The following is a 24,837-nucleotide window of genomic DNA, read 5'->3' as shown; positions in this document are numbered from 1 at the left end:
AAATTGCCTTTAGTGAAAATATTGTTAAATCAGTATTTTTCAAAGTCCCACAACTAGAGTTAGGTTGACTTCGGTTCTTTATTTTTTAATAAAGGGCATTGAGTAAAGAAGAAATAAACTAGATTTCAGTGTTAATAAATCACTTCGCTGAGCATTACCTGCCCATCCACTCATCACTGAACAAAATTCCTCCATATTAGCATTCTGCTTTAATGGCAGAAAGCACAGGCCTTAGCAAAAAGCTAAAATATTACTGTTTCCAGCATCTGTGATTTGTTGGGCATGATCACTGGAAGATTTGTCACCAGAGGTGCTGAAAACCAGTAGAACTCACCTAAGTTAATAGGATGATTCTTAACTAACCGAAGACATTAAATATCGCTGTGCTTCTGTTTTTGTTTTGGTTTAGTTTTTTAATAATATTTTAGACAATAAGCCTGCCATCGTGTCACATTAACAATAATACATGTAAAGAAATAAGGAAAATAAGAACCATTAAAGCAAAAATCAAACAGACTAAGATTACCTTCATTTTTCCAGGGTGGCTTAAGACTTTTACCCTCTGTTGGTTTCAACAGATCTGCAAACTTCTCATTTATGTTTAATTTAGAAATGCGTTTCTCCACCTCCTGAGAGTTGGTCACTTCTTTTATCTTCTTCATTTCTGTGTTCTGCTTACGCCTCTCCTCAGCTTCTTTTGCAATTTGTTCTTGCTTTCTTCTATCTTCTTCCAGCTGCCTCTGCCTTTGTTTTTCTGTCTCCCTCAAGATCGTGTCTTGCCTGTTTTTCTCCCCCTCTGCATGAAGCTGTTTATTTTCCCTTTCTCTCATCAGAGCAACTGCTTCTTCAGCTTTTAGCTTTTCTTGAACTTTTTCCTGCATTCGTTCTTCCTCCAATCGCTTCTTTTTCTCTTCCTCTTCCCTTCGGATATTTTCCTGCCATCGGTTCTCCTTCTCCCGTTTTGCTTTCCTGAAAGAAAGGAATGGGAACTAGGAGAATATTCATATAAAAATAATGAGACTGTGTTCATAGAGTAATTGACTGCACTTGTCAGTAAAACTGAGTCTACAATACTGATCACTCTCCTCTCTGGGAGATAAACTCTCCCACTGGAGACCATGCTTTGTCTTGACAAGAGTGCCAATATATTTCACATATAAGTAACAAATGGATTAGAATTCTTGGTATAGAAACATTGCCACGTGGTTACTTGTGCAGTGTCTCCACGAGCTCTTCTGCTCACCTACATCCTGGTAAGCAAGAAACGATCTGTTAACTGAACAAAGGTGGTTTTAAGCTGCCTGCCAAGGTAGTATCCAAACCTCACAACTGGAAACGAAGATTTCCAAATGGATTAATAACAAAATTTCACTTTGGTGTATTTATAAAAATAGTCTTTGCATACTGATCTTTGTTGCTTTGATTTTTTGCCTTCAGCAGTCGTAATCAGTTCAATATGATTATCCCCACCACGGCCGCACTCTTCAGCAGACAGAACCTGGAAATCTGACTGTATTCTCTGAAATTGTTGGAGAGATAAGGCACAGGACAAAATCTCAAAGAAGTTATTATCCAATTCAACACCTTTCAAAATCATTATATTTCTGCTGTTGAGACCTTTCTTCTGAAAAGAGTGGACCTGTCCCTTTGGGCCACTGTCTGAAGAAGTTATTGAGGAGGGACCAAGCCTAGATTGGATATTAGGAAAAATTTCTTCATGGAAAGGGTTGTCAGGCCTTGGAACAGGCTGCCCAGGGAAGTGGTGGAGTCACCATCCCTGGAAGGGTTTAAAAGGCATTCAGACGAGGTTCTTAGGGACATGGTTTAGTGCCAGAGTTAGGTTATGGTTGGACTTGATGATCCTGAGGGCCTCTTCCAACTGAAATGATTCTATGATTCTATTATATGATTCTAGCGGAGACTGCTTCATCAAATCACTGTGGGAGGTCCATTGATCTGATGGCCATTTTATTGTGTTTTCAAGCATGTGACAGGATCTAGTGGGAGCTGTGCAGTAATATTGTTACTGTATCAGACAGCTACATTGAACCGAAAAATTAACAGGATGTGGTTATACAGGCAGCATACGGTTCTCTTAAAGGGACTGTCACAAATTTTATGAAATTCCAATCATGCTTGCAGAAAAACATTGCCATGAGTTAAGACCATGAATCACAAACACCACAAGGCCAGTAGCTCTGCTTTGTTAAAAAGTCAAAGCAAGTATGAATAATTGAATATCTCTCTCAAATTAAAATGACAAAACACAGCAATTCTCTGAATGAGAAGGAAAGTCAAGATTAGTACATCAAAGCAATTCCAGAGCTGAGGACTCCCCACCCAGAGCACCCATCCGCCTTCTCTCTGGCATTGATTTAATCCAGGGCTGCTGAACAGGCAGCTGATCCAGAAGGTCTGGAGAGAGCAAACACAGAGTGGTGGCTTAAAACAGCCAGAATCCAGAGTCAAACCCAAGAAACTACGGTTTCTTAATCAGTGAAACAGGCGAAAATAAAACTAGTTGGGAACAAGACCATGAAAAACCAAGAGCTGAGGACAGTAAAAGTTTGAGTGCTTGATACAAGGCTGGGCTGAGCAAAACCAGGACCATAAATGTGAAAGGAAGATTCTCTCAAACATATTTTAATGTTCTCATTGCCCTCCCTAAAAAGGAATCAAATTTAAAACTCAAAGCTTGCTCACTCATCCAGCTTTCAAGATCAACATAGGAATTAAGCAGTCAATGACCCTTCTGTTGTCTTAAGTATCAATTTCACAACTGTTTGAATATACATGACAAAAAAATAGTAACTACTCAGTCAGAAATGCTTTTAAGGAAACAGATCAGATCTTTTGAAGGCCAGCAAAACAGGGCAGAAAATATAAGGAATTTTAAATGTATGAGGATTATCTATTAAAGGAGCTAAAAATTTTATTAGCAAAAGTGACTACCTGGTTTATCTGAATTACAAGTTCTTTTTTTTAAAAACGAAGATAAAAAACAGATTGGAAAGAAATTCAAACCATCTTATATTACTGGTACTCCAAGAAAATGTTTTCTCTTAGGCAACTCACTAGGATGTATTCTTACCGATTAAGCTTCCCATTTAATATAATCACCATCTTAAAAGTGATCGCAGCATTACTTTGCTTTAAAAGCTGCAACACTGACACATTCAGACACGGTACCTTGCAGCGTCGTCTTCCAGTCGTTTTTTCTGTGCAAGTTCAACTCTTCTTTTTTCTACCTCTCTTATTTTGTCCTGTTTGATCCTGTGGAGCTGCTCCAAGGCTAATTGCTGCGTGCTGTAACTTTCTCTCAGGTCCTAAGGAGGAAACACAACAAAGTACATCAAAAAAGAACAAAGCCAATCTTTCGAGAAAACCATCCAGGCATTTTAATGCTTTGTGAACCAAGTTTTAATACAAATGGACAAAGTAATATTGAGTTATTAATAATCCTTGAAGGTCACTGTAAAGAAAATCAAATAAACAGAAGTATCAAAGTGGCTGGCAGGTTTGCAAAGACTTTGGCATAATTTAGGGTTTCAAAGAGCCCTTAAAAATCATACACCTGTTGGAAATGGCAAATACAGAGGAGGAAAAGGGAAGATACAAAACTGAGTGTTCAAACACAACATATTCTAAGGACACAGAAGGCAATCAAGTGTATTTTAAATAACTACAGGACATATCTGATGAGTATGCAGACCTCAGCTGGAAGCCAACACAATACCACAAACCTGAGAACGCGTCCCTTCAGTCGGGTGTTCGTCTTTGCGATGTCGTCTGAATGATCAGCCGCATATTTAAATCAGAAAAACTTTCTAAAAATATCCAGCAGGCTTGCCACTGTGGGAAGCCATAGCCTAAAGATACTAACTCAGATTGCAGTTCTTCTGTATTTGGAAACTTCACAGTTTTACTCTTTTTTCTTTAAAACACATTCCTATTCCATCTCCCCCTGTTAACTTTTTCACAGCAGAAAATCAGCATGAATCTTTAATATAATTAAATTTACAGAATTAAAAAAAAAATCAACAAGAACAGAATTACTTTAGATTGTACTTCACCGTGTTACAGAACACCTCTAAGATACATTATTTTCTTCTAAGGAATCCTACGGATACACACTGAGCAACGCAACAGGTGTACCCTGACTTTTCATATCTGATCTCATAAATGCAAATAGAGCAGTTAAGAATGATCTATTCCCACTACAATATGCACCTCGAAGAATAATCATGTCGCCTAAGAGATACTGTGCAATTTCTGCATCAGTGTAGCAACAAACTAAACCAAACAATTGACTACTACTTTTCCCCAAACGTATTCAGCTGAGAATACCTTTTCTTCTCATTTTGCATAGAAACTGAGGATCACTATGGAAACAAAATCACATTATAAAAACTCTTGTATCTCTGATTTAAGGACAGAATAACCCTTACTTAAGTGACCTTTCCATTTTACGTAATTCTGAGAATAATTTATGTGGGGGAAAAAACAACAACCAAAAAATGGAAGCCAGATTTTTGACCCCAGCAGACAAAAGCAGTGTTGAGGAAAAACAGCGAGTAGGTTTTAGTACTGGGTTAATCTGGAGACTTAACAGCATTGTGTTTGCCATGTCATATGTCAGATTCTGGGCATTGATGCTATTTCTAGACTCAAACTCGAATGAGAATTCATTAACCTGACTCACATCCCAAGATGTATGGATACAGGCACACTGAGACAGGTACAGAGCAATAGATGGAAAGGCGGGACAAGACACCGTTTCCATCTAAGGAAGTATTTTTTTGGTTAATGATACCATAACTGAAACCAAAAATATCTCAGTAAAACAACTGAGTTAGCTTGTTAAGAAATAAAATGGCTATCACTGTTTTGCAGTTTGGTTTTCTAAGCAGGTAAGAAAATTTTAAGTCTTTAAGGAGATGTAAAAGCTAGCAGGAAAAAAAAAAAAAGAGCCTATTGATTTTCTTTTAGGAAAATTTATTTAATAGAAGTTGTACATCCAAACAGAAAGGGTAAGCAGAGAAAAAGTGCGAAATAATTAAAAACCAAAAAGAGCCAAAGATTAGAAAATAACCTTAAGTAAGAGGAAGAGGTTGTTGAGACAGCTTAGCAGAGACAAAAGGCACTGAAGAACAGAATCATCCATATTCTCACACTGTAAGATAAGGCAGATAAAAAGCCAATTAATCTTTGCACTGTATTTTGAAAAACATATTTTAGGGAAAACTAAATGGTAGATGCAGCCACTGAACACAGCAAGCCATGCAAAAACCGAGTAACTAAAAATGCATGTTCTATGTAGTCATTTTTAAAAAATAAGAGAAACTCCTTAAAAGTTTACAATTTTTTCTTTGTGTTCTTTTTATTGGAGAATGCAGAGCCCTCACAATGGCTCAGCATAAATCCACTACTTAAGAAAAAAGTTCATATCAGTGCCACTGGGAGTAAGCTGGTATTAATAAATGAAGTTGTGTGTGCATGCTGCCCTGCCTGAGATCTGTGGGTGTTTTTAGGGAAACAAAAACACCTTCAGCACCAGTGGTCAATACTTCTTAACTTCTGCGCAGATAAGCAGTCTACGCTTACTTTTAGGACAATGTCTAAATCTGCTATCAGATCTTGTATTATGTACTAGGAAACCATGTCTTTTGTTCAATAAAAGTTAAATGTTCAGTCTGCGATTCAAAAATTGTAGCAAATTTAACCTCAGTACCATAAGAACAGAATTTACAAGGGCCTGAGAAACTTCAGTTCTAAATCAACATGAATTCTAGCAGCCAAAAGTTGAGAGTGAGCAATAGTTGATTCATGCAAAGCAATGATTAGCAAGAGACTCAAATTTTAGTACATTATCAATACTTTGGAGTGAATTTTTGTTACTCCAAGACTTCTGGTAATTCTTATTTAACACTGGAAGTTGGGGAAAGCTTTATGGAAGCCTGGCAGAAGTGCAACCGATCTTTATGACTGGATGGAGAAATCAAGATACTGCTTACCAGTGTAAGACTAAGTGTTCAGAAAATGCACGTACCTTAAGCTGACTGTTAAACACATCCATTTCAGCAAGTTTAGAAGCAGTTTCTTTCTCAAGGGCATCTAGTTGTTCCTTGAGTCTTTGACATAATTCTTCCTTTTCAATGGACTTCTTGTGCACTGAACCGAGTCCTGTGCCTGCATAAGGCAAGTCAAGCAATTTTATAAGGATTTCTGTTTTCACTCACTCTTCTATTATTTTCCTAATATACTATACACACACTCTCAACCTCTTTCCTCACAAAAATTCCTTGATTTACCTTTCTGTTTGTATATAGCACAAGAAGAAAAGTCCCTAACACCTGGGATGTACAGGCATTACATGTAATACATACAGAATAATTTGCAAATTGTTTTTTGTTTTTTTTTTAATATCAGCCCAATTCATAGCAAGTTTCTCTAGATAGGGACTTCTAGTATGATTTGATGTAAAAACCAGTGTAGATTTTATATAAATTAACTCCCTTGAATTTATGTTACCAAAAGAATACAAGATGTAATAGTATCTGTGGGCCATTTAGTCTGTGTAAAAGTTTCAAGCAAAATATGTGCTTTCTCGCAAAAATGTATTTGTTTGCCTGTTATTTAGAACATGACAGAAATAACAGAAAGCAGATGACAATGCTAAGATGGCACTAACTCAAAAGATATAAAAATTAAGGTGTGATTAAGAACCCTGTATCCTTCCGCCTTTTTTACAAGTGATAAAAGCCAGCAACACAAACCAAAGAGAATTCATTTGCAGGCACTTACTATGAGTGTTTTCAAGCTCAGCATTTTTAATTCTTTCACTTAACAGTTGTTTTTCAGGAACTAAATAGATTAGTTTATTCTGATACTCCTGTAGGTTTGAAGAGAACACAAGACATTTTTAATATTATTTATAAATTAATAAGTAAAAAGGGTGAATTTTCAAACATAACTTCAACTCACATTAAGAAAACACGGATGAAAGTTATCATTATGGGGTAGAGGAAAAAATGACTTCCATATTCTCAATATAAACACTACTAAAAGTGAATGCTTTTTGACCCCAAAACATTAACACAGTTGAAAAAACCAAAAATAACAGACAATGCTAAAAGTGTAAATATTATCATAAGAACATTTGACTGCCCCAAGCCCAACATAAAACAGTAACTGGGACACATAGGAACATGAAAAGAAGTTTCCCTGATGTGCAGGAGCATTACATAAAAATATAGTAGAGGATGATTTATAATAGTCAACTGCTTTGAAATAATTCACGTCTTGCTATTCCAAGAGAGAAAAAAAGCGCATCAGGGTAATTCAGCCCAAAGACCAGTTTGCTCTGCATATAGAAAAACATGCCTCATAAAAATTAGTCTGAAGCCATAAAAGAATTCATAATTAAAGAGAAGTCACTATTACTGGTTCACATATGCACAGCTGAAGTTTTGACCATTGTCCTCATTCAACTATGAGCTTTTTGTAGCACGTCATCATTTCTTTAACACCATAAATAAAATTTAAAACCTCTGCAAGGTTGACGGCCTTGCCGATTTCTTCTCTCCTCTGTAATCAAACTGATTCACTATTCCTCCCTATGGGTATGAATTAAGAACAGCATTCCAGAAACACCGAATAAGAAGTAAAGGACACAAAGTCACATACCTGAAGCTGTTGTTGTAGTTGCTTGACTTCCATAATTCCTTGGTCATATTTCTTATCTAATGCCTCCAGCTCAGTTTTCCGAATTTGCTTTTTGCTTCGAATATCTTGCAATCTGCCTGAGATCTGCTGATGTTTGTCCGTCTAGAAGGAAAGCAAAAGACAAATTATACCACATACAGCAAGACACTTCTCCACTAAATCTGTGGGCGATTAGTTCATGATCAATTCTTTAAAACAACCCAAAAATATCTGCTTTAGATTGCTCATGCAAAGCAGGGTGAAACTCCTGGTGGGCCATTAATGTAGATTCTAAGATTTGCATACTTTAAAATACTGTATTTCAACATGTGTAGTGAAAATTTCTGTCTTACCAGGGCTTCTAATTCAAGATTAAGGCTCTTCTTTTTAGAGGTCAACTTGACAATTTCTTCTTGTTCTCTGTTACGTTGATTAAGAAGTTCTTGGTGACGAATTCTCTCCCATTCCAATCGTCGTTGACGCTCAAGTTCTTGTTTTGCTGCCTGCAGAAAAGTCACATTACCTTAAATCACAATGGAGATGCAGAACTCGGAGATCATGATTTAATATAATGCACTCTATATCTAAATAGCATAACAGCAACACATCATGTTGTCTTTTGTTAAAGTGCTCCTATATACTTCAGCAAAGAATGGAGGAAGCAATCCTATAAGATTCTTCATGCCATGCTCTTAACTCTGAAGAAAAGCCACATAATTCCAGGAGAAAGTCTGTGTATCTTAGAGTACTGCCCATAAATGAGCACGTTGACTGATATTACTCATAAGCTCCTTCAAGTATTTCACAGAACTGCAAAAAATATGCAAGTCTTACGCATGCACTGAGACACCCAGTAAGAGCAAATTGGCTCAAGTTCATCTGTCAAAATATTATCAATTACGAATTCAGTACAATCTCATTTGGTACACAGATTTTTGCAGAAATCCAAGAAATCTGTCCAAGAAAATCTCATCTGTCCTATGAAGCATCTGAAAACCTCAACCTACAACAAGACTTGATTAATTTATAACAGACGCGATGTTTTCAGACAGAAACGACGTTCTCTCTCGAAGACAACATGCCAATGGCCATGTGAGGAGAGAGGATCAAAGCCAGCATTCCAATCCTGAACGCTCTATCAAGCGGATACTGTAAGCATGTACACATTCCTTAAAGAACTAATAAATAACTTCAAGAAAACAACCTCCCGCCTTTCTATTTCTTTTCTTCTTTCTTCTTCTCGTTGTCTTTCCAACTCGCGCTGTCTCTCCAGCTGCCTTTCCATTTCAAGTTGTTTTTTCCGTTCCTGTTCCTGACGTTCCCTCTCACGTCGCTCTTGTTCTTCTCTTTCTTTCTGAGCCTTACGTTCAGCCTCTCTCTGCTGCTGTTCCAACAGGACCTGACGGCGTTTTTCCAGCTCCATATTTCCCCTCTCATAGTTGGCTTTCCTTTTGTCCTCAAAAGTCACTAAAATAAGGAAAGGCAGTTATTTCTGTCCTGTGCAAAACATTCCTCTCGAACGAATACCTCGGTTATGCCACTAAAGATAGATACTTTCTTTTTGGCAAGCTCAGGTTGTTGGTTCATGAATGATATAAGCAGCTTGCATTTGTTAAAACATTATTTTTCTTTTCAAAAATACCTTTACATTTTCCTAAGTCTACTCCAATTGCAAAAAAAAAAAAAGTTGTAATTTAAAACTGACCATGAAAACTACTTGAATTTTAGAGGAAACATAAAAGAACAGCTTTTATAAGCTAAGAGAAGAATGTCTTCTGTTAAACAGGTTTTCCACTGTGCAAGAAACGCTAACACAGAGAAAGAGCTTAATTTTAAGGGTGTTCCCTAAGAGCTCCTGGAGGTATAAACAGCAGAAAACAAAACAGGATCAAGCTCAATTACTGCAGTACAGGATAAAAAGAGATAGAAAGGAATGATTTAGGCTCCCAGCAACCACCCTTCCAAAAAGAGAGGCAAGTCGTATCTTGCAGTGTGCACAGACACCTTCGCTGGTAGCATGAGGGAGTCAAGAGCAGAATCTAAGTTATGTGCAAAATGCATCTGGTTTTCAGAGAATTAAACTACGTTGGAACCCCTTGTTTTTAAAGTGTCCAGAACAAAGTAATGCCAGGAACTTTCAACTTAAAAAATTTGCAGTAGCATGCCAGTATTTGGCCATGAAGGATTTCTTTTCCAAAATACATTATTAATCAGCACATTTTCCCTTTCCTACAGCTAAAAATAGCCCCTATCTCTGCATTCTCAATTTTATTAGATGCAACAGGCTGCCTACATCCACTTAACAACCTTCCTACCATCCGAGTTAAAAGGGATCTAGCTCCTGAAATGCAGCTCCCTAGGGATTTGATTATGTCTTCCACTTTCTAAAGGTTTCAGTGCCCTTTAAAGACAGCCCTATACATTAAGAACGTGCACCCTGTTTTACCTGGTTGTTTTTTCTGTGGCTCCTCCTCTTGCACAGGCTGGTAAGACGGCAGAGTTCCATTTATATTTTCAGTGTATTTTCCACTCCTGGAGGTTAAAAAAACCCACACCATCATTAGAGAAATAATACAGTTATTTTCTTTGTTTAAAACACTTCAGTTAAATGTTATGTTTCACTGCCCTCAGTGATATACCTGAAGGAAGGCGGAACCAGTTCAAGAGGCAGAGTTAGTGGCAGCGGCTGCCCGGCCTTGGCCATGTCAGTGAGGTGCATGGCCAACACAAACTCGTCAGCCTTCAGCTGCCCGTCTCCATCGATATCAGCCAGCGACCTGCGGAGTTTTAACAGCAATCATCGTTAGAACCAAACATCGCAATCGCTCATGAGTGATAGCTGAAACGATTGACCGTAAAATCAATTTTAAAACAGAGAATTCCTGTGAAATGTTCTGGTGAAAATGGTTACAATTAATAACAGGAATTAATACAATTAATAGGATTAACAACAGTAATATGAGGAGCAGCTGAGGGAGCTGGGGCTGTTTATCCTGGAGAAAAGGAGGCTGAGGGGAGACCTTATCACTGTCTGCAACTGCCTGAAAGGAGGTTGGAGCATGGAGGGGGTTGGTCTCTTCTCCCAAGTAGCAAGTGACAGGACAAGAGGAAATGGCCTCAAGTTGCACCAGGGGAGGTTTAGGTTGGATATTAGGAAAAAATTCTTCACAGAAAGGGTTGTCGGGCATTGGAACAGGCTGCCCAGGGCAGTGGTGGAGTCACCATCTCTGGAGGGGTTTAAAAGGCGTTTAGATGAGGTTCTTAGGGACATGGTTTAGTGCTAGAGTTGGGTTATGGTTCAACTCGATGATCCTGAGGGTCTCTTCCAACTGAAATGATTCTATGATTCTATAGTTGATGAAGGAAAATATTATTTTGTTTAATAATATACTGCTATTCAGATGTTTCCGTAAAATATAAAAAAAGGACATGAACGGTTAAGAGGCATCTCTCTGTTTATTGCACCACCAAGAGAAAAGCTGGGAAGCTAATCAAGACTGTTTTTAACCAGCTCAAGATGATAGAAACCACTTTTTCTTTTTTTTTAATTTTTATTTTTAAAAGCAAAATAAAACGTTATATAAAATGACATCCAATTCTACAACGGGAACCTTTGCATGGAATTCTTTCTTCCCTGTGTGTCTCCTCAACAGGGCAGGGAAGACATGAGATGCCTCAGAGCACCTTGCCACGGGTAGAAAAAGGATCACCTACTCCCCTTAAGGAGAACACACAACTGTATCACCAGCCTACAAAATGCTTCCCACACAACTGGAGGAGGGGAAGAACTCTGAAATGTTTCCAGAGATGCAGGCAAGAAAGCAGAAACCTTTCTCAAAAGGCTGTCTATGAAGATACAACTGCAGGAGTGTGTCGTTAGACTGCACTTAAGTGAAATGCTTGATAAAGTAACTGCTCATTAAAAAAAAAAAAAAAAAAAAAAAAAAGGCAGGTTGAAAGCCCACTAAAACCAAAAAGGAAATGATAAAACAAAACAACAACAACAACAACAAAATCACCCCTATACAAACCACAGTGAAAAACAAAAGCAGGAGATGATGAAATGAGATTTTTATTATGTTCACAGACCAGCACTATTCACACATAACAGTACTGTTATTACAGTAATTACCATGAATACAGTAGAAAACACTGGTAATTCGTTACTGTTTTATTAAGTAAAGTACGTTTCCTGTCTTAACACCATAAACTCGCTGATTTCATAATCAGTTCCAAAACTTACCAAATAGTAGCCAACTGAGTCTGTGAAAGATTTGATTGCAGAAGGGCATTCCTTGCTTGAAATCCTTAGTGAAAAGATAAAAGATTTTAATAAAAATAAATACTTTGAACAAAGATTCACATGTTGCAAAAAATAGGTCATGAACTGGGGCATGTTTATTTTTGATATTAATCTAATCCTTTTTCATCAGTGCCTGACATTTGGCATTACTTCCGGGCTTAATGACAGGCATTACAACCTGAACACAATAAAAATGTAAGTATTCTTGTGTACTTTTTCACTCAGAGCACCTAACTGAAAAAGTGACATGAAAAATGGATATTTATGGTAATCTTGACAGCTGTTATAAAAGCACAGCTTGAACTAGCACACTGAAAAGCTGTCAGCTTCCCTCTGATAGCAAAAAAACATATACCTTTCTAGGCAAGTTGATGAAACCTTCAACTCAAAACCAACTGAAGAAGACAAAAAGCATTGAATTCCTTTCTTAAAAGAGAGAATTGCTTTCCTTTTTTTGTAGGTGAGGAAACTGAGGCAGAAGCTTAGTCAATGCTTATTCAAAATGGGAAATCTAGTAAGCTAGAGACATGCATACTGACTTTGCATCTACAACTGCTTGGCCCGCACTCTGCTCGCTGTATTACAGTGAGTAATCTAGTTTTATAAGAACTTTCATAAAACTCTACTCTTTTATTAACTTTGGGTGAAGCCTTTTGAAACCACCATAACACCTTGACACAGCACAAACGTCACTGAAAGTCAACAAGGAATGACTCCCTTAAATTACTTTTGAAAAATTCCAATCAATGATTGCAGTACTGCAGTGTCTTTCCCAAACTGTTTTCTTTGAAAAGATAAAAGCCCAAATATCTAAGCAATTACCAATACATAAGAGCACATGGCACAGAAATGATGGTGAGATGTCCCCCATTTTAGAAAAATCATAAAAAGAGAGTTTCAGTCTGAAGAGTGATATTTGAAAAATGAGTGCTGATTTCGCAGAGCTCATTTCTGCATTTTTAAGGTTCTCAGGCTCTTCTGGTTAGATCCCACCACTTCTTCCCCTCAACTACCTAGGGAACCTGCTGCCTCCTCAGGCCACTCCAGGTCTAACACAAAGCCCAAGTCAATAAACTGCTGCCCATTTCCATTTCTTGGCTGACTGGAACCAGTAGCTGAAACCTGCTCTCTCCTGCATAGGTCTGAATGTCAACAATTTCAGCTTTTATTTCCTATGGAAGTCAAATCCCAAGCTGGGATTCCACCCCTCAGCTTGTGATGCTCCCAGAGGGAGAAAACGCTGCTGGTTTTCCCCCTCCATGTCAAATGCCATACTCACCTGATAAATATCCACTCATACTTTTATCAAGGCTGTTAAATTTCTGTCTGTATTTTAATCTGGAGGCCTGAGGAACTGCCCAGTCTGAGGATACAATCTTTGGTGAATTCCCAGCTAGTGAAGCGCTAGAGGATGAATTTGAACTGTAATACAATTTTCAAAAAAGAAAAGAAAAAGATTAAGAACTCTAAGTTACTTAGCTTAATAAACAGGCATTGGAACAGAAGATATATAGTATTGTCTGGTAACATGAAACAACTGCCACAAAGTTTTACCTCTGCTAACTTGCTATAAATATTTTCGTGACTAATATCAAACCTTACTGTGAAAGTAGGGACACATATCTAAAAGGAAACTCTTGAACTTAAGATCCTATTCCCTTGATATCACAGGCACTTTTGCCACCTAATTCATCGGTCCACGACTGCAAAATATTACTATAGGAAAATATCTCAGCTTTCACAAGAATGTTTACAAGGGCTGTGAAGCACTGGGCAGATGTCAGAGTAACTTTAAGAGCAATGCAAATGAATAACCACAAGCTTAAATATTTATTTAGTAAACTCACAACCAAAAGCAACTTCTAAAGCTGCTAAAGCCACTATATTCCACTTCTACCCATTCTTTTGATTAGTGTCAATGACAGGCTGAACAGTTTTTCCAACTCAGTTTTTGCAGAATAGCACTTGATGGATTGTACAGTTATACCTATAAAACTTCTACCTGCAACTCCCAGCATTTTCCCAGTGTCCCGTCTTTGAAGATCAGACAAAACCAGGTGCATCCAGCCTGCCTTGTTCAAGGTAATCCCCTATTCTGCCAAGTAAAAAACTATTTGCAGTGTTATCCAAGGCAATAAAGTAAAGAATGTTGATATAAACAAAGCCTTCCAGGCACGACGCTGGAATTCCTTTGCATGGAATTAGTTTTGGAAGGCATACTACTCGAGTTTAAGGTTAAACTTATCTTTCATACCTGCTAGATCCTAAGTCGATTAGTGACTGTGCCTTCTGTATACTTGTACCACCAAACCCTCCTGCCATGGGACCTAAAGAACCAGTATGAGGCAGTGCTGAAACAAAGACCAAAAACTGTGAAGCAACCAGGTATAAGGTAATGCTTTGTAATAAACACTCAAGGCTCTAAAAGAAGTAAGAAAAGCAAATCAAAGCCTTGTTTTTAAGATTAACTAGCTAGTTCCAATCTGACAAATGTGAACTTTGGAAAGAAGTACAATTTTTTAAAAAAATTTAACTCGCATGCAAGTATTAGCATTTCTGCCTGAAGTTAGCTGTAAAGAAAATAAGATTCACAATTCTGAACGTGTACAATACTTACTTGAAGAGAAAGGTACGGACAAAGGCTGCAGAAGGCTGGATGTTCCGTTTGGCAATGAGGAGGTACTGACGGAAGGCACCAGGGGAGCAGAGATAACCAGAGGAGGAATGGAAGCCATGGAGGTCAGAGACACGGGAGCTAATGGTGTGATCGTAGACATAGACGTTGGCATGGACAGATTTGGCATACTACCCATTCCTAGAGCAAAATCCAACAATTCGGGATTTAATATTGCAGAGGATCCAATAAGAAATTGGCTCTATAATGCTAGGCAGAAACTACACAAAGCAATCTGTGTCCAGAGATACACGAGAATCTATTTTAGCTCATTGTATAATATTTACTTTTTTCCTAAAGTTTAGACAAGATAGCTCACAGAGGAAAATATACCGAAGAACATGATTTTTTTTAATATGTCTTTACAAGCAATTAATACTTGTGGTTGAGTCAGCTAGTATTTCAAAAAGGAATAAGATCTACGTTTATATAATTGCAGATATCACCTGTTCTTCAATAAGCCTTTCTACACCTGGCGCCTGAGAAAGAATTACAACACAACGCAAACGTTGTGACAATCTTTTATAGGGAAAAGCTGATACTGTTTCTGAACTAAGTCTCATTTAAGCTTTGGCCTTGGAAGAATCCATAGGGGGGAAAAGTCCACATGTTAGGGACCCATGTCTAGCAAATGGTTTCATTGAAGTGAGTAAGGGCACTTGAATTACTGGCTGAATCTTGTGGAAGACACCAGTATGTAGATGCTGTGAGGGAAAGTTAGTAAGAAGTAATCATATGCAAACCACAACTATCTATAAATGCATGCCCTTGTATGCAAACACACAAAATAAACCGACGGGCAGATGTTTTAAATCATGTGTGTAATTAATATATGCATACATTAACTTTCAGCACAGAAGTTTGCACTGATTTTGTAATTCAGCTGAAGTCATTATGTATATTTTGCCCTACAAAACAACAACAGACACGCACTGAATCTCAAAACCCCATCAGAAGAGGAAAACAAGTTAAAATAATTCTGTTCAATTGATCATACAACCAAAATAGACAATCTGATTGATTTTGAAAAAAATATTTTAAAAGAGCGTTCTACCAAAACTTTGACCTTTTACTAAGTTTAACTTTAAAACCCCTGAGTATAAATAGGTGAATGAGTAGGAGGGAGACAAAGAGAGACCTTCAGTCCAAGGCGACAGCCTGCAAGTCCGATGGCAAATGTGAATGGCCTCCTTGCACCTCATGTCAAAATTCAATAGAAGGTTTTTCTTTATTATTAAATGTCTTCAAAGAATGAAATTATCGAACATATCAAGAAAGTGAGTTTGTGAATTTCCTAAATCAGAACATCCTTGAGGTGCTGTGGTTTTTTGTTTTGTTTTGGTTTGGTTTTTTTTACTTTACTGATTCATTCAACTGTCATAGTCAGATTAACGTTTATATTTGGCTGCAAATATGTGTGTTTTTTCACCTCTGAGCACTACATAATTATATATTCGTAAGTACCAAAGCGAGCTGACATTAGTGGTGAAAATACTGGAGTTTGTTTCATGACAGGAGGGAGAACTGCAGGCAAGTGCTGTCCTTGCAATTTCAGCTTGATGAGTTTCATGGCTATAGAGAACTCCTGTTGATCCATTTTTCCATCCTTGTTCAGGTCTGATAGTGTCCTTAAAGATAAAATAAAATTAAATTTTAAAAGCCCACAACGATGAAATGTAAAGTTAACTTTTTCATTTAATGAGAAGCTTTTCTATGAAATTTATTTACTGTTTTTATACAAGAAAACTACAAACTTATTGCAACCATTTGCAGATTTTTTTTTTTACAACATTCAAACCCTCAGGAGTTTGCAGAGCTTCATTCTTGTAGTTTCTCAACCTACAGGTATTGAAGGCCAACCAGGACTTCTAAACATAATGTTTATCTAGTTGTATTAAGTATAATTCACTTGACAGTCTTCTGCAGAGTTCAGTTTTAAAGTTGCTGTATATGAAATACTTAACAGTTAAGAAAGTAGGGAGACACCTGCAAAAGCAGCAGTCTCCTGCTCAGTAGATACTCTTGTTAATACATATATACCTTGGCTGTGTGTCTTTCTATGCTACTAGCCAGACTGATTATTTTAAATTAATGTCTGGTAATGTAAGGAATTAATACAAGAATCTGAAAGAGGAGGATGCAGAAACCTGCTAAAGGCACTATACGCCACTGTGAACACCACAATAATTCACAGATACTGGGGGTTTTTTAAGCCTGATATCCACACTGTCTTCCTTTGATAATTTTCCAAATGAACTTAAATACAACAGGGAATATATGCAACGGTGCGTACATGAACAGACAATTTCTGGTCAGACAGAAAATATTAAATCTTATTATTACTTAAACATGAAAGGACCAGGCATAGGAATGCAAAAAAAAAAAAAAGAAGGAAAAAAAAAGAGACTTATTATTAAGCTACATTTTCCCTCTAATTCTGTTATTATTTACTATAAAACTCCAAGGCCCTGTGCAAAAATTTCCTTACCACTCTTTTCTAGGCACTTCAGGTGTCTGAAGAAGAAACTAACCTTGCATTCAGTTAGTTTCTTCAATATTATTTCACAAGTTAATTGTTCTTAACTATTATGAGCCTCTGCTTGGTGTCTTTTAGCATGTATACATCTTGATAACGACCAAGTACCCCAAAGCAAACACAGGATTCTAGAGAAGTCTGAGGAGTTCCAAAGAAGAAAATGTCTGTTTCAAGTGTTGCAGCCACCACATACTTGCTGCAAAGAACAGCACTTTTTCCAGTTCCTGTATTACAGCACTGGTTGGTATCTTATAGTGTATTATAACTGACCTTCAACTAACATTTTCTGTGGCTTTAAATTTTTTCCTATATTCTACTTTCAGTGTATTTCCAGTCCCAGTTTAGAAGCATATAATTTTTCCCACACTTAATCTTATTGCCATTTTTTACTCGTTACTCGTATTTCAAACATCATTCAATGTGGTATCTCCAGGAATTCATTAACCCATTATTTACCTCTTTTTTCCATATTATTATTTACAGTGCTTTTTTTTTTTTACTTATTATTATTTAAAATATAAAAACGGGGTTTAACAATGACCTTTGTGGCAGTCCAACAGGCACTTCCCTCTATGAAAGCCTTGCAATTTATAATCGCCTTTTGTTTCAAGCAGTTACTATAGTTTTAAAATGCTGTGTCCAATATGATCCAATTTGAATTAACATCATAAAAAGATTTTTAAAGATTCTGCTTTTTAATTAAGTGTTGGCACACATATGGGCTCAGTCCTTCCTCTAAATTTAATAAAATTAAAACAACGATTCAGACAACACTCCTACTTCGACTGCTGAAAACCTGTTTGAGACAACGCAACATACCAAAGATTGTATTTGAGTGCTACGCATCTCCTATCTTAAAAACAAGAAAAAAAAAAAGTAAAGAATACCTTACCATATTTCAGCAAGGACTGAAGCTGGCAGACCTGATTGCAAAAAAAAGGTACGTGCTTGATCACCTGTGAGAAACAAGAAACACAGACAGACTTTTACACTACAGACATCGCTTTTCAGAAGACCTCAGCACTCTGTTGTGGGATAGATTTGCAAAAGGAACCAGCGTGCTGGATGCCTAACCTTCCAGTTTTGTACCACCTTACTCCTTCCCTGGTAATAGTGATTGTCAGAGACCTGTGATATTCTGTAATTCTCAATCTTTGCTCTGAGAAGCGATTTCAAATAGCTATAAAAATCTTTAATAGGTCACAAATCAACAGCTGCTAACAGTTTAATAGATGCAAGATTTAAAGTAGTAAAAACTACTGAAAATTTAGTTCTGACCAAATTACTTTTACAGGAAAGGATGAGCATGCTATTTATTTCCTTCTTCATTCAACCTAACTTGAGCCAGGAAAAACTGGAAAAATATCATGTTCTAAATAATATTCTGTTCCGTCAGAGAACATTCATTTTTTCAGTATTTCAGGAAGTGAATAGGAACTGCCATGTAATTCCATACCAAGTTCCACAGCAATTGGTACTGATCAAACTGCTGAACAAATGTGTGTTTATACTTACCTTCGAGTGAATTACAAATGCTTAAAGCTAAGACTTTGGGTTATTCTTTCAGCTCTTTCTTCCCTTATATTCATATACAACCTTTCATTTCAAGCACTTGCCAAATAAATAATGAAGCCTGCAGATGTACGTGCAGGTAAGAGCCCAGATGTGGCCTACAGGTAGTCCCTGAGATTACATACTTTTCGGCTGGTGGTAAATACCAACCTCCCAGTGCTGTTTGGCCAAAGCAGGAGTTACGTATCACTTAGCCAGAAGATGTGCATGCTCCAGACAACTTCTCACTCCCTCCTCAGTCCTTTTTGGACCAAAGAGAGGAAAAAAAAGAGCGATGGAGTCACTAGTGAGGGTATCAGCACACAGACAGGCAGGTAGGAGTGATGAGGGTTCGTCTTTAGTGCCGACACACACACAAAGAATAAGGCATTCTCAAATTAAATCAGTGAAATCGAGTCTTTTCTTGATGTCACAAGCAGATTCCTAAATTTTAAACCTGCAGATTCTGAGGTGCGCAGCAACATGACCCAATTGTTTCAGAGAAGCAGTGGCTGAATGCAGATAGAACTGACAGCAGGCTGTGGCCAAATGCCATTAGTCTGTGCAGAACTCGCTGAAGGCCCAAGGGTTAATACATTTGTAGCAGTCACTAACAAGGACAAGCTGTTAACAGCTCTCTCCCTGCCTCCTCCCCCAGACAAAGATATCTAACAGTATTCTCTAACACTGCTCAGACAGAGAAGAGCCACTTCTGGTGTCTCTGGCGTCACTCGTCACAATAGCTGCTGTAAGTGCTCCTTGGCAGCCTCCCATCTAAGCACAGATTTCGCTTGATACTCTAGTTTTTGAAACTAGACAGAATGTCAGCACATAACTGCTAGCTGCAGAAGTGACAGGGTTAATAAAAGAGCACTCCTGTGCCAGACTTTAGCCAAAAGCTTATAGAAGTTTAGTAATAACCCGTAGCTGTTTGCCATAAGGGTATGGTTATCAGTCACATAGCAAAGGGCTAGAAATAGGATGTAGTTTTCAAACAGTTTGGAAAGATAGTTATGTGTACATCAAAGTTAATGTATATTGAAGAACCTCGGACCAACCTGTAATGTAGCCGCCCGCCGGTTTAAGGCTGTCAAACTGCTTGTCATGCTTGGCCCGCTCTTCAGAGGTGATGGCCCATATGTTTGGACCTCCTGGAAAAAAAAAAATAAAAAGAAAACACTAAACAATCAGAGTGAAGACTTCAAAAATAAAGCACGTCACTTGCACAATAAAAACTTGGCTTCTTGAGAGACAAAGTTAGATCGAGACACACCCAGCTCCTACCAGTTTGGCAAGGATGTTGCGAAACACAAACCTGCTTCCCAGATGTGCGAGCACCAACTGAGATTTGACCACATTGCACTTGGCTTTCAAACGAGCTCTGTCGTCCCCAGAGCTGCTGCAAAGCAGTTTCCTGCTGCTGCTGATTGTTTGCAGCCCGGGCAGGATGCACGTTGCTCAGCGTACCCTGTGTGACAAATATTCCTCTGGTTCACCGGTAAACAAATGGGATTCAATGACACTTAAAGGTTCTCGTGCAGAGGGCGAACGTCCTACAGCTGCCAAAGAGATCTGAGCATCTCGCCAATACTCCAAAAACAAAACTGGGACCGCTAACAAAAACACGTTGGTTTTGTCTGACAAAGGAGTAAAGTGTAAGATATTACAGCCTCAAAGCAACAGAGACCTTGCAGGGAATAACCCGTGTTTACAGAGCTGTGCTGATACACCAGGCAGAACCGGAGTGACTTTCAGAAATGCTCCAACCTGCTGTATAAAGGTCAGAGTGTGTGTCCTTTGCAGGAAAAGCAGTTTGCCAGAAATAATTGGCTTTAGTTTTTAAGTAGGAGGAAGTGTTAGTGAGGAAGCTCTTGACAAGAATATAATTTTTCAAATCAATGAATGCAAGAATTAGCAAAAATTCAGAATGGAACACACCCCAAAACACCTTTAAAAATACATTCTGCTCAGCTTTACCACTTCCAAAGAACTGTTAATCTGTTCTTCAAGTATTTGTATTCCTCATGAAAGCCAAGCAAACAAATAATCCTTCTAACAAGATGTTAACAAGTTACTTTAAAAACCACAGCACTTTGAAAGGAAGTTACTACAAAATGCTTCCTCTTTTCCTGCAGAAACCTAATTTCAAAGCCTTGAACCTACAAAATTTCAAGAGCTCTTTTCACTAGTTTTCCAAAAGTAATAACTAAGCCAGCAGACTGCAAGCTGACATACATGCCAATACACACATATTAACGATGTTAATCACCTCTTGCCTGTGTTAATCTACGTATGCAAACACATTTTCCAAAAAGACCTAATGTCACCTCTTCAGGACAGCCTGTTAAGACCATCATTCTCCTTTCACATTTATAAATTGGATTCTTTCCTCCTGCTGCTTAATTGGGAAATATAAAAAGCTAAGAAAAATACAAAGCAAAATGAAACAAACCCACTCAAACCAAAACAGAAATTCACTGAGGATACGAATGACAAAAAAGTTGGGAGTGCATTAGGATACAACCTCTAAGAACCTGAATCTGGAGTTTCGCTTCCCTCTCTTCAGCATCTATTGGGTTTTTTGTGTGTGTGTGTGGCCTCAATGAAAGCGTCTTACTGCAGACTGCATGCAAAACTTCACTTCAGGAACCTCTCCTTATTAACTCTAATTAAAGGAGTCTAAATAAATCTAGATTAGACAATGATAAGAAATTTAACTAACTCGAGATGCCTAAAAGTTGCTGGGCAGTACAAGTATTGCCATAATATACAAATGAGGACAACTTACACTCAATGGCAAAAATTAGAGTGGCAGCCAAATCTTTTTTAAGTGTTTGTTTTAATACACAAATGGAAAGCGCATAATGTGGTTAATGCTTATAGAAATTATCTTGACAAGATGAAGAAGTGCTCCTAAAGCTGTCAGCAGCAACTTCAGAAAACTTGACACGTTTTTTCATCTATGGAAAATCAAATATCAGCAACATCACATTTTTGTTATATAAAATACCGTGTTTTGATCATCTTTTGAAGTAGGTAGCTACAATGCTCCTCAGCTTTTTATGATGAATGACAGAAAGATTAAGACCACCACAATGTATTCACTGAGAAGTGCTAGAAACACAGTAAAAATTCCTTGACTGGAGTTCCCAGCACTGCTGTAGCTTCTCTAAAAAGAGTCCAATCTACATTGTAAAGGAACTTCTGTTTAAATATGTACTGAAATGCACAATTTCCTATTGATATGTCACAAAGTAAGAAAGAAGACAGCAATCAATCAATCTTGAAACGCTTCTAATATATTTCAGCAAAACATCCCTTTTAATAAAACCTGGCAAATAATGTTTCCTCTCAAGCTATGAAATGCGAAGTTCTACATGGCATTGTCGCAAATGTGTTAAAATTCGGCAGTTGAACAGATCGCCACGTTCACACCTGTAGCTGTACAATGATTAACATTAACTTCTCATTCAATTAACATTTCATTCTAGAAGTGTTTCAAGATCAGCATTCACCCTTCATTCTCATTTTTTCCTTCATTAACATGCCCCAACAATCTTGCTAGCTTTTGCACACTAAATATTTTGGGCACTTTTTTTGCATAGTTTATTTATTCCCAAATTAAACATATGAAAGCATTTCTTCAGCAACCATCTCCATGACAGATTTCTCACAAGTATAAACTTAATTCAAAACAGTATTTTACTGTAGTCAACATTACTATAGCATCAAGTACTTCTAGCAGAGTCCTAGTGAGCCAGTGCAAGCAGCTACTGCCACACCAAATTGATAACTACGAACACACATGTCATCAAAATTACATCATGTGAGTATTTCAGGAAACTGAATATACATCCTAAAAATGCCAAGCTGCTAATAATTTATTTTTAAAGGTGTGAAGAATTTCAGGTTTTCCCTACCCCTGAGGACAGAGACTGAAAATCTTTTTTCTGGTGACTTATTCCATAAAGATATACTCTCATTTACTGAGGATTTTTTTATACATGTGGAAGAAAATAATGTAATAGACCTTACAACCAAAAGCAGACCTCCTCCAACACAATTTGACTGTTTTGCTTGAAAATAAATATATAAAGATATACATACTATGTGAATACAAATTAAAAGAAAACACACTCAGTTCAGACAATTTTAGCCACATCTTTAAGATGTATCGACATTCAGTAATAACTTGAAATTTAGGATGTTTAAAAGGAGATATCAGAGCACCTTTGAATTTAGAAGGCTGGATGAAAAGATGTACTAAATTCCAAGCAGAAATAAATGGTGGGGGATGAAAGCAAGGCATTATGCAAACAAAGTCATTCCAAAGCTGTGATTCCTTACAAGCTAAGCCTGGAAAGTAGTGTTTTTCTTTTTAGCAGGAATTAAGATCTAGAAAACAGCATCCCTCCAAGGGAACACAGCACTCCCAGACTGACAGTGACATTTTTGATGCTTGTCTATAACTGAACAAAGTCTCAGAAAACAAAGTTTTAACTTAAAGTCTTTTAAGAGAGAGCACCTGCCATTTTCAGCCTGAACTAGAACAGGTCACTGGTTTATCAATACAGGTTAATAAGCATTATACAATGAAAATGTTTCAAAACCAAACAAAACAGTACTTCTGGTAGGGATTCTCAGTGTGGGCATTCAAATCCCACCCAACGCTTTCTTATTTAAATGATTCACTACTATTTTTTCCAACTCCTACCTCAATATGCAAGAGAAACAAAATTAACATCGTAGCACAAGAGGGAAGGTGAAAGCTTTGCGAGTGCTTATTTTTAGCTTAACCAGGTGCTCGTGACTCTTTTGAAGTCACTATTTGGAGACACAAATAAAAAAAGAAAAACCTATGTACAGAAAGTATCATTAAAATAAAGAATCCTCAAAATACCGAGCAAAAATACCACACCGTTCTATCTGAAATTAACACTTTGAACAACGTGGATCACAAGGTCTTGGCAATTCCACAAAGCGTGTCATGAAACCATTCGTCAAAGTAATTGCTGTGTTTACTTATAGCACAACTGAGACCATCACAATAAAGACTTACCACAGACAAAATTAGTTTGAAACTCAGCTCTCCTGTGCATTCACCATCTGAACATGCTACAACCCTCACAAATACTATGTTTGTCTCCCAAAGCTGCCACCAGTGGTAAAACTGGCCACTCAGCATCACTGCTGAGAACAATGACCCTGCCTGGTTTACAAACAACCAAGTTTTGGGCATGTTGAACTGTGGCGAAGGGAAGACGGCTCCTGCTCTCGGAAGGACAAACAGAAATATCTTCTATCCAAGACATATCATAGAATCACAAAATCATTTTGGTTGGAAGAGACATTTAAGATCATCAAGTCCAACCATAACCCAACTCTAGCACTAAACCATTTCCCTAAGAACCTCAACTACGTGTCTTTTAAACTCCTCCAGGGATGGTGACTCTATCACTACCCTGGACAGCCTGTTCCAATGCAGGACAACCCTTTCCAGGAAGAAATTTTACCTAATATCCAATCTAAACCTCCCCTGGTGCAACTTGAGGCCATTTCCTCTCCTCCTATCACTTGTTACTTGGGAGAAGAGACCAACCCCCTCCACGCTCCAACCTCCTTTCAGGCAGTTGCAGACAGCGATCAGGTCTCCCCTCAGCCTCCTTTTCTCCAGGCTGAACAGCCCCAGGTCCCTCAGCTGCTCCTCATCACACTTGTGCTCCAGACCCTTCACCAGCTCCATTGTCCTTCTCTGAACTCTCTCCAGCACCTCAATGTCTTTCCTGTAGTGAGGGGCCCAAAACTGACTCCAGGATTCAAGGTGTGCCCTCACAAGTGCTGAGTACAAGGAGACGATCACTTCCCTAAATCATCTATAACAAACTTATCTTAGTACAGCATTTTTTTTCACTGAGAAAGACCTTGCCCATAAACCAGACCCAGCTAAAGAGCAGAATTAATTTTGCCCAGAGCCACCGCTATTTCTCTTCCTCCCTCACAGCCCCAGCCCTTACTCATGGCAAGTCATATGCAAATCACAAAACCAAACCACAGGCATCTCCTCCTCCC

The 24,837-nt window shown here is 37.9% G+C and overlaps 1 protein-coding gene across 5 annotated transcripts in view; it reads right to left on the bottom strand.

Moving 5' to 3' along the window:
- ITSN2 (intersectin 2) overlaps positions 1–24,837 on the bottom strand; it is an 85,514-nt gene that overhangs the window by 31,567 nt on the left and 29,110 nt on the right. For 3 of the 5 annotated variants that reach the window (XM_065632979.1, XM_065632983.1, XM_065632982.1), the window contains exons 3-19: positions 19,827–19,919; positions 18,110–18,173; positions 16,146–16,309; positions 14,625–14,822; positions 14,262–14,358; positions 13,287–13,429; positions 11,948–12,011; positions 10,344–10,481; positions 10,151–10,236; positions 8,909–9,171; positions 8,058–8,207; positions 7,687–7,827; positions 6,805–6,892; positions 6,050–6,189; positions 5,093–5,173; positions 3,190–3,326; positions 527–969 (exon numbers count right to left, since the gene is read on the bottom strand). In XM_065632979.1, the coding sequence (XP_065489051.1) occupies positions 527–969; positions 3,190–3,326; positions 5,093–5,173; positions 6,050–6,189; positions 6,805–6,892; positions 7,687–7,827; positions 8,058–8,207; positions 8,909–9,171; positions 10,151–10,236; positions 10,344–10,481; positions 11,948–12,011; positions 13,287–13,429; positions 14,262–14,358; positions 14,625–14,822; positions 16,146–16,309; positions 18,110–18,173; positions 19,827–19,919 (2,490 nt within the window). The remainder of the gene's footprint in view (positions 1–526; positions 970–3,189; positions 3,327–5,092; positions 5,174–6,049; positions 6,190–6,804; positions 6,893–7,686; positions 7,828–8,057; positions 8,208–8,908; positions 9,172–10,150; positions 10,237–10,343; positions 10,482–11,947; positions 12,012–13,286; positions 13,430–14,261; positions 14,359–14,624; positions 14,823–16,145; positions 16,310–18,109; positions 18,174–19,826; positions 19,920–24,837) is intronic. The other 2 variants (XM_065632980.1, XM_065632981.1) reach the window with 2 other exon arrangements.

Source organism: Caloenas nicobarica, chromosome 3, assembly GCF_036013445.1.
Source record: "Caloenas nicobarica isolate bCalNic1 chromosome 3, bCalNic1.hap1, whole genome shotgun sequence".
Taxonomy (NCBI): domain Eukaryota; kingdom Metazoa; phylum Chordata; class Aves; order Columbiformes; family Columbidae; genus Caloenas; species Caloenas nicobarica.
This window is presented reverse-complemented; position numbering and strand designations above follow the sequence as displayed.